General features: G+C 44.5%; 2 protein-coding genes and 1 long non-coding RNA gene across 3 annotated transcripts; 1 reads left to right on the plus strand and 2 right to left on the minus strand.

Annotated features, from left to right (window-relative positions):
* Positions 1 to 302: 302 nt before the first annotated feature.
* LOC117611014 (uncharacterized) lies at positions 303 to 2,132 on the minus strand. Its single transcript, XM_034338902.2, has one exon. The coding sequence runs from the start codon at positions 2,130 to 2,132 to the stop codon at positions 303 to 305; it is 1,830 nt and encodes a 609-aa protein (XP_034194793.1).
* A 177-nt stretch (positions 2,133 to 2,309) lies between these two features.
* LOC117611015 (uncharacterized) lies at positions 2,310 to 4,622 on the minus strand. Its single transcript, XM_034338903.2, has one exon. It carries the CDS (start codon positions 4,620 to 4,622, stop codon positions 2,310 to 2,312), a length of 2,313 nt encoding a protein of 770 aa, XP_034194794.2.
* A 174-nt stretch (positions 4,623 to 4,796) lies between these two features.
* LOC143305649 (uncharacterized) lies at positions 4,797 to 6,382 on the plus strand. Its single transcript, XR_013062692.1, has 3 exons — positions 4,797 to 5,056; positions 5,153 to 5,258; positions 5,726 to 6,382. It is a non-coding gene; the product is annotated as an uncharacterized LOC143305649 (long non-coding RNA).
* The last annotated feature ends 10,081 nt before the right edge of the window (positions 6,383 to 16,463 follow it).

The following is a 16,463-nucleotide window of genomic DNA, read 5'->3' on the forward strand; positions in this document are numbered from 1 at the left end:
GTGATACAAAGAATGGTTGACGTGAATCAAGGCAAATAACCTCTAGAGTTTTACTAGTACAAACCATGAGTGCTTACACGCTAATTACAAAGGTAAACTAATTAATAATAATTTTAATATAAAGCAATCAAGTAAAGCAAAGTGAATAAAGAGTAAATATAAAATAACAAATAGCAATTAGAATAGTAAACTAGACCAACCAAAGTAAAGCAAAAAGAATTACGCGGAAAATTTCGGTCGTAGTTTACGAAGAGAAAAAGAAAAAGGAAGTTAAAGTTAAAGTATCTTAGCTGGTATCGATGCTAAGAGGCGTCGGTTGGCGATACTGGTAAGGGGCACAGCTTGACGATTGGCCTCTTAACAGTGCCCTTTTCAGTGCGTAGAGTTACCACTCTAACGCATCCATCAGGTCCTGGGTGTAGTTCGGTGACGCGTCCCATCAACCACTTTGCTGGTGGCTGTAAGTCGTCCCGGATAAGCGCCAGGCTGCCGATTTCCAAATTCTCCCGGTAACGACGCCACTTCGGAAACTGTTGGAGATGCTGTAAGTATTCGCGTCTCCATCTTTTCCAGAATTGTGCTCGCATTTGTGAGATTAACCGCCAGCGTGTGTGAAGTGCAGTGCATGGTTCTTCTGGCTCTGGGGGGACGGTGGTTGGTTCCCCTATCAAGAAGTGACCCGGTGTCAAGGCGGCCAGCTCCGAAGGGTCCTCTGATAGTGCGTACAGTGGCCTCGAGTTTAGGCACGCCTCTATTTGACAGAGGAGAGTCGTCAGTTCCTCGAAGGTAAGTGTGGAATCACCGATCACTCTCCGTAGATGGTGCTTTACGGATTTTACCCCTGCCTCCCACAGGCCACCAAAATGCGGCGCATAAGGGGGAATGAACTGCCAGCTGGTGCCGTCTAATGCCAGGGATGCGGCTGCCTCCTGGTAGAATAAAGTAGACTGGCGGAACATAGCGCGGAGCTCTCTGTCTGCTCCCTGGAATACCGTTCCATTGTCGCTAAACAGAGTGGCGCAATGTCCTCGCCTGCCCACAAAGCGACGGAAGGCTGCAAGAAAGGAAGCTGAGGTTAGATCTGACACCGCTTCCAAATGTATTGCCCTGGTAGACAGGCACACGAAGAGGGCGATGTAGCCTTTGTAGGCTTTGTGGCCACGCCCGGGCGAGGTACGTAGCTTAATCGGGCCCGCATAATCCACGCCGGTGGTTAAAAAGGCCCTCTGTGCTGCAGTGCGCTCTTGTGGAAGTTGTCCCATCAGTTGTCCAGCTCTACGTCCGCTGAACCGGGCGCACGTGACGCAGGCGGCGATTTCGGATCGAACCAGTGAGCGGCCTCGGACGATCCAGACTCTTCTCATGAGATGGCTGCGAGTAAGCTGTGGACCTCCATGGAGCGTGCGGTAATGTGCGTCCCGTATCAGAAGCCTGGCCAACGGACATCTCTTCGCCACAAGGTAAGGATGTTTCTCATTGTACGGCAGAGCCGCGTTTTCTAAGCGCCCTCCGAGCCTTAGTAAGCCCTGGTCGTCTAAGAAAGGTCGACACGAAGAAAGGGGTGAAGCTTTGCGTAGCTCGCCGTGCCGTTGCAGTTGTTCAATCTCCTCCAGGAAACTGGTGTGTTGAGAGAATCTCAGAACTGCTAGGAAGGCGTGGGTGCGCTCCGCTGCTTTAACAAAACCCTTCTCGCAAGGCTGCCCTCGGCTTAGACTGGCAAACCTGAAACACTGGGCAATAACAGATAAAAGGTGCGAGAGAGAGGAGAAGCGGCACAGGAAGTTTTCTCCGAATTTCTCCTTGACGACGTGTACCGTGGCTCCTCTTCTCTCTGCCTCTATTCCCTCGTTGGACTCCGGAAAGATCGCCGGCCAGAATTCAGGCTGTTCCGTCAACCATTTCGGCCCGTGCCACCAGATATCGGAGTCGACGAGCTCGGCTGGGCTCATTCCTCGGGTTGCCAAGTCCGCTGGATTGTCCGGAGAGCGGATGTGCCGCCAATTGTCCGCCGGTATCTCGTGCTGGATATCGGAGACTCGATGGGCAACGAAGGGTTTCCATTGAGATGCATGGCCGCGGATCCAGTGTAAGGTTACACTTGAATCCGTCCACGCGATGGTCGGGCCAGACATATTAATACCTTCTTTGACCCGAATCAATAATTTAGATAACAAGGTGGCTCCACACAGTTCCAACTTCGGAATTGTTATAGTCTTTACCGGGGCCACCTTAGTTTTTGCGACCAAAAGCGAGGTCGTTACCGACCCATTGTTATTGACCCGCAGGTACACCGCTGCCGCATAAGCTCGCTACGAGACGTCACAAAAACCGTGAAGTTCCATCTGGGTGGACGGCTCTGATGAGGCAAATGTCCAGCGTGGGATCTTCAGGGTATCCAATTGCGGCAGGGAGCCTCTGAAGCGCTGCCACATAGTGCAGACGTTCTCTGGCAATTGCTGATCCCAGTCCGCTCCAAGGATCCAGAGGTCCTGCATTAAAATCTTGGCCACGACTAGGACCGGCGCCGCCCAGCCCAGTGGGTCGAAGAGGCCTGCGATTTCCGAAAGGATAGACCTCTTGGTGGTGCATTCTCTCACCAGCTCAGCGGCTGCGACTCGAAGGGAGAAGGCATCATCCCTAGGATTCCAGTTCACGCCTAGTGTGCTGATGCCGGACCATTCCTGAAACAGGCGCGTATTAGAAGAGTCGGCTTCTTGAATTTCCGGTATGTTAGATGCCCATTTGCTTAGTTCGAAACCGCCAGCTTTGAAAATTGCCACCACTTCTCTTTTCAAAGCCAGGGTCTCGCTGACATCATCCGCCCCGGTGAGAATATCATCGACATAAGTGTGTCGACGCACCACCGAAGCTCCTCGGGGAAATCGGCTGCTTTCGTCGTTCGCCAGCTGGGCAAGTACCCGTAAAGCTAGGAAAGGCGCACACGCCGTGCCATACGTCACCGTTGTAAGCCGAAAGTCCTGCACTCGTTCGTCGGGAGTGGCGCGCCAAAGGATGCTTTGCCACTTAGTATCCTCTGAATGGACTCGGATCTGTCTGAACATCTTGACAATGTCCGTGGTGAATACGATCCGAAAAAGTCGCCAGCGGGTCAATACCATCCACAGGTCAGCCTGGAGCTTCTGACCAGTGGCGAGGCAGTCGTTTAGCGATTGGCCCGTGGCTGTACAAAAAGAAGCATTAAAAACGACCCGTAACTTGGCAGAAGGATCGTGACGCTTGCGTACGGCGTGGTGTGGCAGGTAATACGCAGGCCCTTTATCCGCTTCTTCGGGTGCACCCTGCATGTGCTGTAAAGTCAGGTACTCCATCATAAAATTTCGATACTGCTCTTTCAGCGTAGCATCCGAGGATAGGCGTCGTTCACAATTGAAGAGGAGTTTCAACGCCGTCGTCCTGTTGGACTTCAGCGCAGTCCGCGGGTCCTTTACGAAGGGAAGGCGCACCACGTAGCGTCCCGATGGATCTCGAGCATGGGTGTCAAGGAAGTGACGCTCACACTTTTCCTCTTCTTGTGACATTGGAGCCCGTTCTCGAATCTCGTCCAGCTCCCAGAACCGCTGGAGGAGTTGGCTTGTGGAGTCCTCGCCGTGGCAGTGAAGAACCCGAGCGGCCGTCTCCGCCTTGGGTTTGTCGTCGGAGGCTGGTCCCATAAGCACCCAGCCAAAGGGGGTGAGTTTCGCTGTTGGAGTACCCTCTGGCCCTCTGCGCGAGTCGTCACCAAAGAGCGTTCCGCAAACATCCGCACCTAAAAGTAAATCTACCCGAGCCGGAACTCCGTACTCGGGGTCAGCAAGCGTGAGACCGGTAATATGCGGCCAAGACTTTGCCACGATGCGTTTGCTCGGGAGCAACGACGTTAGTTTGCGGAGTACCAACGCACGAACTGGTAATCGGAAGTCCGAAGTGTGTCGGGGTCGAACTACAAGTGATACCTCTCCGGTCGCGTGTCCAACCTCATTGTCCTTAACGCCTGAGATGGCCACTCGCACCGCCCGCCGTGGAAGACGTAGCGCCTGAGCGACCCACGATGAGACGAGAGAGGTATCGGAGCCGGTGTCCAGAAGGGCTCGGACCTCTACGGTTTCTCCTGATGGCGCCTCCAATCTCACCTTGGCGGTTGCGAGTAAGGCCACGGCTTTTGAGCCAACCGATAGAGAGAGGGTAGTCACCTGCTGAGTTGCGTCGTCAGACGTCGAGGCAGCGTCTTCTCGTGCCGGCTGTCCGCCTTCACGGCCTGGTGCGCTTGCCGGTGGAGCCGTCAGCGCCTCGTGCAGTAACGTATGGTGTCGCTTGCTACAAGCTAAACAGACTTGTTTAGACGGACACTTACCCACTTCGTGTCCTACATTCAAACAGCTCAGGCAGGCCTTCAGCTGTTGGACGCGCTCCTTGCGTTTTGCCGGAGACAGCGCCTTGAATTTATAACAAAATCCTAGACCGTGGGTGCCCGAACACCCCGGACATTTCCGGGCCGGGGGCGACTTTGATGCTGCGGCTAAGACGTTAGAGTTAACGCCTTTTGCTGATGCTCCTCCCTTTGTTTTAGGTTTGATTTCCTTAGAGCTGGTCGGCGACACAGCGTGGAGCGATGGGTCCGTCATGCCTGCAGCGCTTAAAGCTTGGATCCGGTTCTCCAAGAACTGCGATAATTGCTGGAACCGCGGGATTTCCCGGCTATCCGCCAAAGAAGTCTCCCAAGCAAGGTGAGTAGTTTTGTCAAGCTTTTGACTTAGTAAGTATACAAACCACTCATCCCATGAAGTAACGGGTTTCCTCAGTGTAACGTACGCCCTAATCGCCTGGCGGAAAGTGTCTAAAAGCCGCTTCAATTCGCCAGCTGACTGCTGCAGGGCTGGTGGGCACAAGAGGAGCGCTCGATGATGGGAAAACGATAACAGACGAATGTTACCGTACCGGGCTTCCAGATCGTCCCATGCTCCCCTAAAGCCGGAGTCCGTTATCGGCGTATTCCGAATGACCTCGGCGGCCTCACCTGTCAAACTAGACTTCAAATAGAGTAGCTTCTGTACGTCAGGTAAGTGGCTGACGTCATGGACTAGACTTTTAAAAAGGTCGCGAAAGCTCTCCCATTGTAACGGATCGCCCGAAAATTTCGGCAAATCAATTTTAGGCAGTTGCGGGTGGGGCGGAGGCGCAATATTGGACTGTTGAACATGCGAGGAGCAAGGGGACGGCAGCTCTTTCAGGTGATGGGAAATCATGGAGGCTGCGTCGAGGTAAGCTTCTTCTGTGACCGAAAAGGCGTCCTCTTTGACATATGAACTAGAACTCGCCTCCTTGCATCTCATCAATTTACGGTGTCCGCTAAGGAACGTGTCCCAGTATCGGTTGAGCAAACCCTGTCTCTGCTCTAAAACCCCGTCAGCTTGTCCTTTCCTAACTTGCATACGTTAGCCCAGAATCTTTGTATCCACCCCGCTACTTCCTCTTGTTCACGCAGAAGATCCGAAAAGGACGTAGTCATGATCGCAATTCAAGGCGAAATTTAATTTAATATTTCGATAGAGAACCACTGAGACCGTACTTCTAAGCCTTTCAACGCGTACCGTAATGTTGGTAAATATTAGTCGCGCTGACTTACCCAAAGTCGTTAGGCTCTCGGCGTGACGTCACAAAGCGTGGTCGTTGCCGTTGAAACAAAGGATGGTTACGTAACCGGTTTTCAATCGGCTCTTCTTTTCAGATTCCTGGTTGGAGATTTTCGCTGATCTGGATCGCCGAAGAAGTTCTCCACAGGTGAAGAAGAAAAGCCAGATGCACTTGAAGCACAGAGTTCACTTGCGCGATTTTTCCCGAAGCACCGTTGTTCGTTTAACCGAATCCGGCTCGAAGGACCAGTTTGTTCCGTTAAATTTCGCCGCGGCGTATTTTCCGCGGTTGGGAATCTGCAGGAAAATGAGCGAGGTGCCGGATCGCGTTTACCGAAGCGCAGGAGTCTTGGAAAAGCGGAAGCAATGAACTCCACAGCAACGTGTTGCGTAGTTTTAGCAAAAACTCGTTGTATTTAATAAATTAACAGGTAGTCTTAGGAATAACAAGTTTATATTTCAATCCTCTATTCACTGAATTAATCCGCGTTATTGCGGTTCGCCGAAGCACTTGGTTCGTGCGAAGCGCCAGAAAAAGAACAAAGGAGAGATTTGCGGATCTGAATTCTCCGAAAAGCGTTCGCGAGATAAGAGTGAGACAAGAGTGAGCCCCGTCGCAGAGCGACGACAGGCTCGCACCTCTCCCTCTCTCTCCCGGCGTCCTCGCCCCACACCGCTGGCCAACGGCGTGAGAGAGATGGGCGCCGATGAGAGAGGGATGGCAATACGACAGAAGTCAGTCGCGTTAGACATTGAGGAAACAGTTCGCTCGAACACTATGCGTTGAGCTTCATCAGCAAAGGAACGCAGCTCTGTCGCGGATTCTTTTTTAAAAAATGGCATATCCATAAAGGCCCGTAAATGCTTGTAAACAATTAATCGGGGATTGTGGAAACGCGCCTTTAAAGCCTGCCACGTCGTCGAATAATTTGCATTCGTGGTTGTTACGTCCTTAACTAAGTCCGCAGCGGCACCCTTCAAACAAGTTTTCAAGTACTGTAGCTTGGTCGCATCAGCTAAACCAAGGGCATTGTGTACGAGCGTGGTGAATAAGTCACAAAAGTTTTTATCCGACTTCGAAAAGGAGGAGGATACTCAATTCGATGTGTATGTATTTTTTTTTTTTTTTTTTTTCTTTTAATGTATGTTCACCGATTACGCCGAGACGGATAGACCAATCGGAACGAAACCTTTTGCGTCTTGTAGAGTGTAACTCCTCATTGGTACAGTAAAAAAAATATTTTGCATCTTTTCATTCCTAACGACTATTTCTTCTAAATGTATGTTCGCCCATTACTCCAAGATGGATGGACCAATCGGAACGAAACATTTTGCATCTTGTAGAGTATGTCTCCCGATTGGTTCCGTTAAAAAAACATTTTGCATTTTTTCATTGTTAACGATTTTTTTGCAAAAAACGTAATACTTGATTTATGTCTTCAGGCGTTTATGCTGCAGGGAATGTATCGGTTGTGATGAAAACTTTCACATTTAGTAGAAGGTATATCCGCGATGATCTCAATTGCAAAAATGTATTGAATTTTTTAATAACTACTATTATAGCGAAAAATCTACGTCTTCATGTTATTCTGCAAGGAATGTATCGTTCGCGATGAAACCTTTCATATTTGGTAGGAATTACAGGGTGTCAGGCGACTACCTCGACAGCCGTAGAGGGATGATTGCTAAGGGGATTCTAAACAACTTTTTCCTTTGCCAAATTGTTGGTTAAGGCTTGGTTTGCGAGCTAATAACAAAAAACACCGACCAATCCGAGCGCGGATAGAGCGCAGTCCCAGGGACTGCAGTGTCGGGTACGAAAACCGGGCTTGACGTTGGTCGCGAACGAACGGCTTGGCACCCCGTTGGCATAGCACAATAAAAAAACTGAACTGGTAGAACATTTTTAGTCGCTGTTTAGAATGAATATGGAACCTAATCTCTTATTGCCTGTCATAATGTAAAAAAGGAAATTCTAAGGATTTTAAACAACAAATAAAAATGTTTGAAGTGGTATAATTAATAAACGTTTGAATCAAAGGCTACACTAATGATGCAAAATTTGAAAACAATTTAAATGAAACCTATCCATTCGTTTCTAAATTAACTTGCTACGCTGAAAGCAAATAATTCCCACTAGATCACTGTGTCGATTCTGGACATTCGATGAGCAAACACCTCGCCTATTATTCACACCTAAGTGCAATAAATGAGGGGAGTTCACTGGCCCGATCATGAAAATTACTGTTCTACTGAACGTGTTTCCTCGATTCCCAGTGACAATTATCTGCTTTCAGCGTAGTAGGTTAATTTACGAACGAATGCGAAAGTTTCATTTATATTGTTCTCAAATTTTTCATCATTAACATGGCTTCCAATTCAAACGTTTATTAATTATTCCATTTCAATCATTTTTATTTGTTGTTTAGAATCCTTAGAATTTCCTTTTTTACATTATGATAGGCGACAAGAGATTAGGTTCCGTATTCATTTTAAACAACGACTAAAAATGTTCTACCCGTCCAATTTTTTTATTGTGCTATGCCAACGGGGTGCCGAGCCGTTCGTTTGCGACCTACGTCAGGTCCGGTTTTCATAGCCGACATTGCAGTCCCTGAGCCCGCGCGCTGTACGTGCTCGGATTGGTCGGTGTTTTTTGTTAATAACTAGAAAAACAAGCCTTAACCAACATTTTGGAAAAGGAAAAAGTTGTTTAGAATCACCTTAGCAATCATCCCTCTTCGGCTGTAGAGGTAGTCGCGTGACACTCTGTATATCCGCGATGACCCCACTTGCAAAAATTTATAGAATTTGTTGTTTATTAACCATTTAAATTTGGTCAATATTTTTTAGGTTTATGGTTATTAGCTAAGTAACAGAAACCCAAAATCACCTTACACTATCCTAAAAATACTGCAGGTTCCACTAAAAAGTGTGAAATAAAATAATTTTTAACAAAAAACAAATCCGACTTCGAAATGCACTAAAAAGTGTCAAATAATTACTATTTCATTTATACCAATATTCCATAGCTATTAATAATATCTACTTAATCGTTAAATAGGATACCAAACACATTTCAAAGTTTTCGGAGGCGGCGCAAAATTAAAAATACCCGAACAAACGATGCTGCCAATAACGATTTGATTGCGGTATGGCAAACTTGGTAAATAATAAGTCGTAAGAGAAAAATTATAGGTCCGGCTGAAAACATTTGTAATTGTAACGATTGTATGAGAAATTAGCAGCCCTCCTGATGTACATGCACTATACTGCAGTTCACAAGAGACCATACTTAACTCGCGCCGCTCACTAGGTCTAGAGAGATTTTTAATCACGTGTGTTATTCCCCTCTACAGCTTGCTTCTTATTATACTTTGCGACCATATAAATGGCCGGCAGAAATATATAACATACGATAATTGATAATCGGTGATGATATTGTAAAGTTTCACGATACAATGAAATTCCTATTATTTGTCGCAAGAAAAAAATGATGTGAACGCAAAGTAAGAAGCAAGCTGTAAAGGGGAATCACACGCACTATTAAAAATCTCCCTAGACCACAGTAGGTCACTAGCTGCGCGAGTTAAGTGCGGTCACTCGTGAACTGCAGTATAGTTAATTCGCAACGGGTTTGTTGATTCCCATTGAATATTATTTACTTGAAATTATCAAATGGGTGATTTATCATAGGTTGCCGACGTCCGAGTTAGGATCTTCTTAGTAGAGGAAAAGTTTTTAATTTTGCGCCGCCTCCGAAAACTTTGAAATGTATTTGGTATCCTATTTAACGATTACGTAGACATTATTAATAGCTATGGAATATTGGTATAAATGAAATAGAAATTATTTGACACTTTTTAGTGCATTTCGAAGTCGGATTTGTTTTTTGTTAAAAATTATTTTATCCCAATCCTCGTATTGACCGGGAAACGTTGGTAAATCTAATTTTGGTAATTTAGCCGCGCGATGCTCGAGCGTTAGTGAGGAGCTGGCAATCGGTGGCCCGCAGCCTCAAGCTCTGCTTGGACCGTTAAAAGAAAATCAAGCGTATCCTCGTACGCCGTTTGCAACCGTTCAATCATATTATCCGTGAGATAAGCGTCACCTTCGGCATCCTCACGCACGGAAATCTCAGCATGCGCGCCCCGCGCTTCCCTCCAGATTTCCTGGAGCGACTTAATTCGAGAAGCAATAATATTGCGATTAAAGGTATTGCTCTCCTTATCCCTTAGTCGAGAGCTCGTTAACTCGATTCCGGCTAATCGCGCATATTGCACCGTAGTGAGCCTTTTCAAAAGTGTAGGTGCCATGATAATTCCAACCAAAAGATTTTCAAACTCAAAAGTATTTACTTAATCTAAGCGTAAATCGAAACTATAAAAGTAATAAGAATGCGTTACGACAAATTAAATTCAATAAACAAATCATCAAAAAAAAAAATAAAAGAACTATGGCAATATACTATTCACAACGCTAACTTATAATTAAACAGCAGAGAACTCGGGTATTACAATTTCAAATAAAAGTATCCAGCGTCTTAACCAAACGGACGTTTAAGTTCGAGGAAACACGACGCCGTAAACCCATTTGAGCTCGTGGCGTCGCAACCAAAAGTCTGTGTTTATATTACACTATCGCTCTACTCGCCCCTATAAACGAGAACGCACGAACAGAGGAATGCCCAAGCAACGCCACAGCGATGATTCTTAACACATAAAACAAAAAATCAATCTCTAGTTTTACGCACTATATTCAAATCCGGAATATCGAATGGGTAGGATATGAGGTGGAATTGGTGTCACCGGTAATAAATAAATTGTACACAAAAAATTATGTTAGAAGAACAAAGAAAATAAATGTATTTATTTGATTGAAAATTAAATGCCTCTACTCTACGGGTACCGGCTGTAAAAAACCCCAGTCGAAAGTGGGGAAAAAGCCTGGTCCCAACAAAAGAAAATTAAATCAAATTGAATGACTGAAAATGAGGAAAACAACAAATAATGCAATGTAGAAACTTACGAAAACTAGAAATACGTAAACGAATTTGAATGATCATTCAATGCTTAAAACTAGCGCACGCAGAGAGATCTCTCTTACCCTAAATCTTAATGGAATGGCGCCTCGCCGCCGTCACCGCAGATCGCCGTGGTCCTCGCGAAAAGAAACATCCTGATCACAGGAAGGGTCCCGCAATCGGGGACAGAGTGACCGTAAACACGCGTCACTCTCTGCACGGCTAGCCAGGTAAGCAGAACCAGCCGATCGCCGCACTGTGCCGTACCAATCACTGCACACAGTTGGACGTCTGACTCTCCCACAAGATCGCCGGGCCGTGCAGAACACAAACGACAGCACGTAGTGCTTCAGATCACAGGACGCACGCACGATCGCACTCGCCACACGTTTAATTTCAAAAAGCATTTCAAAAAACACGACAAAACGTTCCAACTGCACAGGGTACCGATCACAGTCTCAATGTCTGGGCCCAGCCCAGGGCTATACGCCGCCACCACCGACCCGCCGCTCGCGCCTGCGCCTTGCTGCGTCACAGCGACCCCGCATGCAACCCCGCGCAGCGCCAAATATAAATCTAACCCCTGGAGCTCAACATGCAAAAGCCACACATGCTCGACATGCTAGATAGGCAACATGCTGGACATGCAAAAACACCGCGAAACGCGAACACTATATCTACATCAGATATAATGTCATATACAGATACATTCCAACAGATCAATGTACCTACATTTAATACCAATGTCATTATTACCATATGCACATTAGATATAATGTAATATACTGATTGCTACCCACAGATCAATGTACATTTAGTAACAATATTATTGGTACTATATCTACATTCGATGTAATGTAATATACGGATTCATTCCCACAGACCAATGTACATTTATTAACAATATCATTATTACTATATCTACATTAGACATAATGCCATGTACAGATACATTCCAACAGATCAATGTACCTACATTTAATGCCAAAGTCATGATATCTACATGATATATAATGTAATATACTGATTGCTACCCACAGATCAATGTACATTTAATAACAATATCATTAGCACTATATCTACATTAGATATGTTCCGTGCGGGGTTTCCAGTCCTCCACCGGACACGTCCCCGGGTGGCGGATAGGGGAATGCTCTGCAGATATGCAGGGTAGTTGGGAAATAAAATACCGACCGCGGTCCAAAACTGGAACTTGCAATTGTCTGTTCCCGTATCGGGCGGCATTCTGGTCGGCGTCTGTCCCCCATGTTAGGGGCGGCCGTTTTTCTCGATGGGTCAGAAGACGGAGCGGGTACGGTGACACTGCCCGAAAGGGATGTGTGGATGATCCGTGCAGCGCGCGTCTCCTGGTGGCTCCCGGCGTCAACACGCCGCTCCCAAGGGGGTACCAGGGTGCCGATGAAGGGTGATGGTGCACGGTACGGGGCGGATGTAACATTCCTTCCCCTATGCCACAAGCGGCCGCAGTCATGGGGGTAGCTGCGGTCGTGATCACCCCCCCACACCCGGCGGCAACCGCGTTCGGAGACGGCCTGGTATCCTGGAGTAGCAAAGATGTATTTATGGCGAATGAAACTCAAAATACCTTAGCGAAGACAACATGGAATATGTATGCTGCCGGTTCGAGCAATCTGGTCGGAGTGAGCGAGGATGCTGATCTACGCTGCACCATCAACGAAGCGGAGGACAAGGTGGAGGAGAGCCTTAAGAAAATGAAGGCTCTTGTTGCGGGAATGCTGGCTGCACTGAAAAGGCAGCCTAACATCAGTAAAGACGTGAAAAATGGCCTCCCCAAGTTGGAGGGGGCGCTTGACGATCTCGCGGAGACACGGCGTGTCAGCCTGACTGCCCGCCGTAAATTTGAAGGTGCATACCCAGCACCTCCGACCAGTGATGCCAGAACCGTGGGACTTGGGACAAATCTTTACCCTCTCCACGACGTCCCACGACGTCCCAGTGACTCCCCTACCGCAGTTGTTTCATCTAGCACAAGCGCGTTGTCCCGCGTGTCCGTGTGAGCTCTGCGGGTTTGGCAGAGTTCGGCTGCTCTCGTCATTTCTACGTTATCGGCTCGATGCTCAAGCCGCTAAAGCACGTGGCAGTAGCATCGACGAATCGACAAAATAATATAATTTCGTCCATGGCAATATGGCTGAATTAAGAAACCAGGAGAATCAGTTCGAAACCCGATTTTACGGTTTCAGTTCTGATTCTTAATGCATTAACGTTTTTTAAATACATAAAAATACATTTTTAATACATTAATACTATGGAATACATTAACTTGGGAAGCAGTTAAAAAAAGGAGTTGAACTGCATCTTTCTTTGATATTTTTTTAATTAATATTTAAGTGTTATATATATATATATATGTATGTACGTACATATGATAAAAGTACGTGATACAGAAGTAATTTCTTCAATTAGATATTACTGTTATTCTAATTATTGCAATACGTAAATCCGAATACATACGAGGAAAATTGGTTAGGTTAGGGTTAGTTTATAAATAAATCTATAATCTTTTCCGGTTTGTATCTTTCATTTATTTTTTGTTATTTAAAGATTCTACAATTAATATTTAGTATATATATATCTTGTGGTTTTTGACATCAGTTGCAGCTGACCCACGGCACAGACGATGTATGAAGGTCTTCTTCCGTCCTATGCATAAGAAAAAAAAATACAATTTAAATCTTAATGATACATGTTAAAAATATATATATTGCTATAAACTTATCTTTTTTTCGTGTTGTTACAATGCATCTTCCTTTCCTCCCTTCTTGGTTGCAACGTCGTGTTGCCCGAACTCATGCAGCTGATCCACGCACGGACGATGTATCACGGTGTTCTTCCGCAGTATGCATAAGAGAAAAAAATATAATTTAAATCTTAATGATACATGTTAAAAATATATATATACTGCTACAAACTTATCTTTTCTAACCAACTTCGAGAAGGAGGAGGTTACTCAATTCGACCAGTATGTATTTTTTTCTGTGTGTGTTCAGAGATTACTCCGAGATGAATGGACCAATCGGAACGAAACCTTTGGCATCTTGTAGGGTATGTCTTCCGATTGGTCCCATTTCAAAAAAAGTTTTCATTTTTTCATTGTTATTGCAAAATGCAGAAAGTTTTTAATCTTAAGATTGGACGATTTCAATGACTTTTTAATATGTTGTCGGGGGCATGATTCTGACCAACTTTTTCATTATGCATAATTAACGGAAAGCTTTAGTTTCCGAGATATTCGTGAGAAACTATTGTTACTACTACATTGAATTCTATGTATGCCTACATGTCTCTACCGGTGGATGAGTCAGACATACTCTGCAAGACATGTACCGATTGCGATGAAACCTATTTTCGCGATATCTCACTTGCAAAAATTTATGCAATTTGTTATTGTTAATAACTATTGTTATAACAAAAACTCAAAATTAAAAATACCCCAATATACGAAGCTGCCAATAACGATTTGATAGGTTGCCGATGCCTGAACTAGGATCTTCCTAGTAGGAGAAAGTTTTTAATTTTGCGCCGCCTCCGAAAAGGTAGAAATATATTTAATATACTATTTAACGAGTAAATAGGTTTTATTAATAGCTGTTGGGTATTTGTATAAATGAAGTAGAAATTATTTCATACTTTTTAGTGCATTTCGAAGTCAGTTGTATTTTCTATTAAACATTACTTTTTCGTGTTGTTACAATGCATCGTCGTTTCCTTACTTCTCCGTACCAATTTCTTGTCGAAACTGTTACAGTTGATCTATGTATATACTACATAACATATCTACAAGAGAATCTCCGAAGAGATTTTCAACGAAATTCGATTTTTCGAAAAATGCCTGCTCTGTCAAAAATCTGATCAATTGTCCCAAATTTCTAAAAATCGCTGAACGCAAATTTGGATTCATCTGAAGGTAGTGGTTCCAACCATACCTTGAAAGAATCATCACTGTCCAACCAGTGATGCTAAAATTCCTTCTTACTTTTTTTAGTGGATCTGCAATCCATTGTTGATACAATTACACCTGTTTTATATTCACTATTCAATAGATATATATATTAAACGATTTTACGCCACACAAGCGCACTATACAACACGAAAACTCGTAACGAACGGACGGAAATGGATTTCTCTGTTGGAGGCAAAATGGCAGATTTGTGGTATCTTTGCTCGCTTTCTAAGACATTTCCCGCGAATTGGAGTTCTTTAACGACCATTGTTTTTCTCCCACCTGTCATGTTAAGCCGATCACGTTAGCAAAGATGATCGCGCAACCTCTATTGGGATACACCCCCCGCGCAGAAATTGATAACCATTTGTATGAAAAATGGCAGTTTCCGCTATTTTTCAATAATCATTTAGGTTTTTATATCATTAGTTGAGTCCGACGTTTCGACTTCATGAACAGAAAAGGCACATTAAAAAAATGTGTTAATCTTCGACGAAGATTGAAGTATGGTGGGAAACGTGACTGAAATTTGGTCGCTAAGTAATCGGACTAAATACTTCCAGATTTGTGAACAGCATAATATCTCTCAGTACATAAATGCGCTGTGCGCACTGCACACGTGGAATTGAACAAATTCCTTCCTACCTTATTTGCTTTTTCATTTTTAAATGTAATTGTAAACGATTTCAAAATTATCCGGCAATACTAGGAAAAAACCTATACGACATCCTACTCTAAATTGTCAGTATATAAAGTTAACTGCTGGAAATTACTTCCGAATTTGGCATTAGAATGCGGAAGACATCGAACGGCATTTAACACTAAGGCGAGCTCTGGAAGTATAGCCTTTTTCGCTATATCAATCCACATCTCGACGAAAAAGAATTGTCGGGGAGAAAAACAACAATAGCGATCGTCTTTCAGTAAGTTACTGTGTTCATCTTCGACGAAGATTGAAGTATAGTGGGAAACGCGACTGAAATTTGGTCGCTAAGAAATCGGACTAAATACTTCCAGATTTGTGAACAGAAGAATATCTCGGAAGAGAAATGTACAAATCGTTCTCATAATTTTCCTGAAATTTATAAAAGAAATCACACCCCGCAGCAAATCCAAACATTCCTTTGGAAGTGTCGCGCAAGCAGTACTCGTTGCCCCGTCATTACAGAAGCATTATCGCAACTAAGGGCCGCGATATTTTGCAGCGGAATTTGCATTTTCAGCAATTGATTTTCAAAAGATTTCAAAATCTTTTTCGGTGAACATTTAGTATGTTGAATGTTGTTAATAATACACTCGGTTTCCTGGGCACATGAAACATTATTAACAATTCCACTACATCTTAATGCGACCTACAAACATTCTCCCTAATCCCCGCGACTCTTTCATTGTTAGTCATTTATTTCATTTCATGCTGTTCATTGAAGAAAACCGATCCGGAAACAAATGTATATTGGAAGGAATATGTGTGACGGTGGCAAAAGCAGCTCGAGCCGAGTCCTCGAATCTTACCGCTGAACGCAGAAAAGGACAAACAGCGAAAAAGAAAGAGATCCGAGAATTAAAGGGACCGAGAAAAACAATAGGGGGACAAGTTTCATCCCAGAATCATTTTTTTTCACTTTTACTACATGAAACTACTAGTGTAAATTCACTTTGAAGAAATGAAAGAGTAGTCATTACAAAGTAATAAGCAAACACTTTAATAAATTTGAATAACACCTTCAAAAATAGTTTCAACGAAGAAGAATGATAAAAAATGAGAGTAGAACTGAAGTAACAACAAAAGTATTAATGTTATTTTATGTAAAAAAATTGAAATATA

Source organism: Osmia lignaria, chromosome 9, assembly GCF_051020975.1.
Source record: "Osmia lignaria lignaria isolate PbOS001 chromosome 9, iyOsmLign1, whole genome shotgun sequence".
Lineage (NCBI taxonomy): Eukaryota > Metazoa > Arthropoda > Insecta > Hymenoptera > Megachilidae > Osmia > Osmia lignaria.

Coding starts and splice junctions, on each gene's coding strand:
- LOC117611014 (XM_034338902.2), bottom strand. CDS start 2,132: ATGTCTGGCCCGACCATCGCGTGGACGGATTCAAGTGTAACCTTACAC.
- LOC117611015 (XM_034338903.2), bottom strand. CDS start 4,622: ATGACGGACCCATCGCTCCACGCTGTGTCGCCGACCAGCTCTAAGGAA.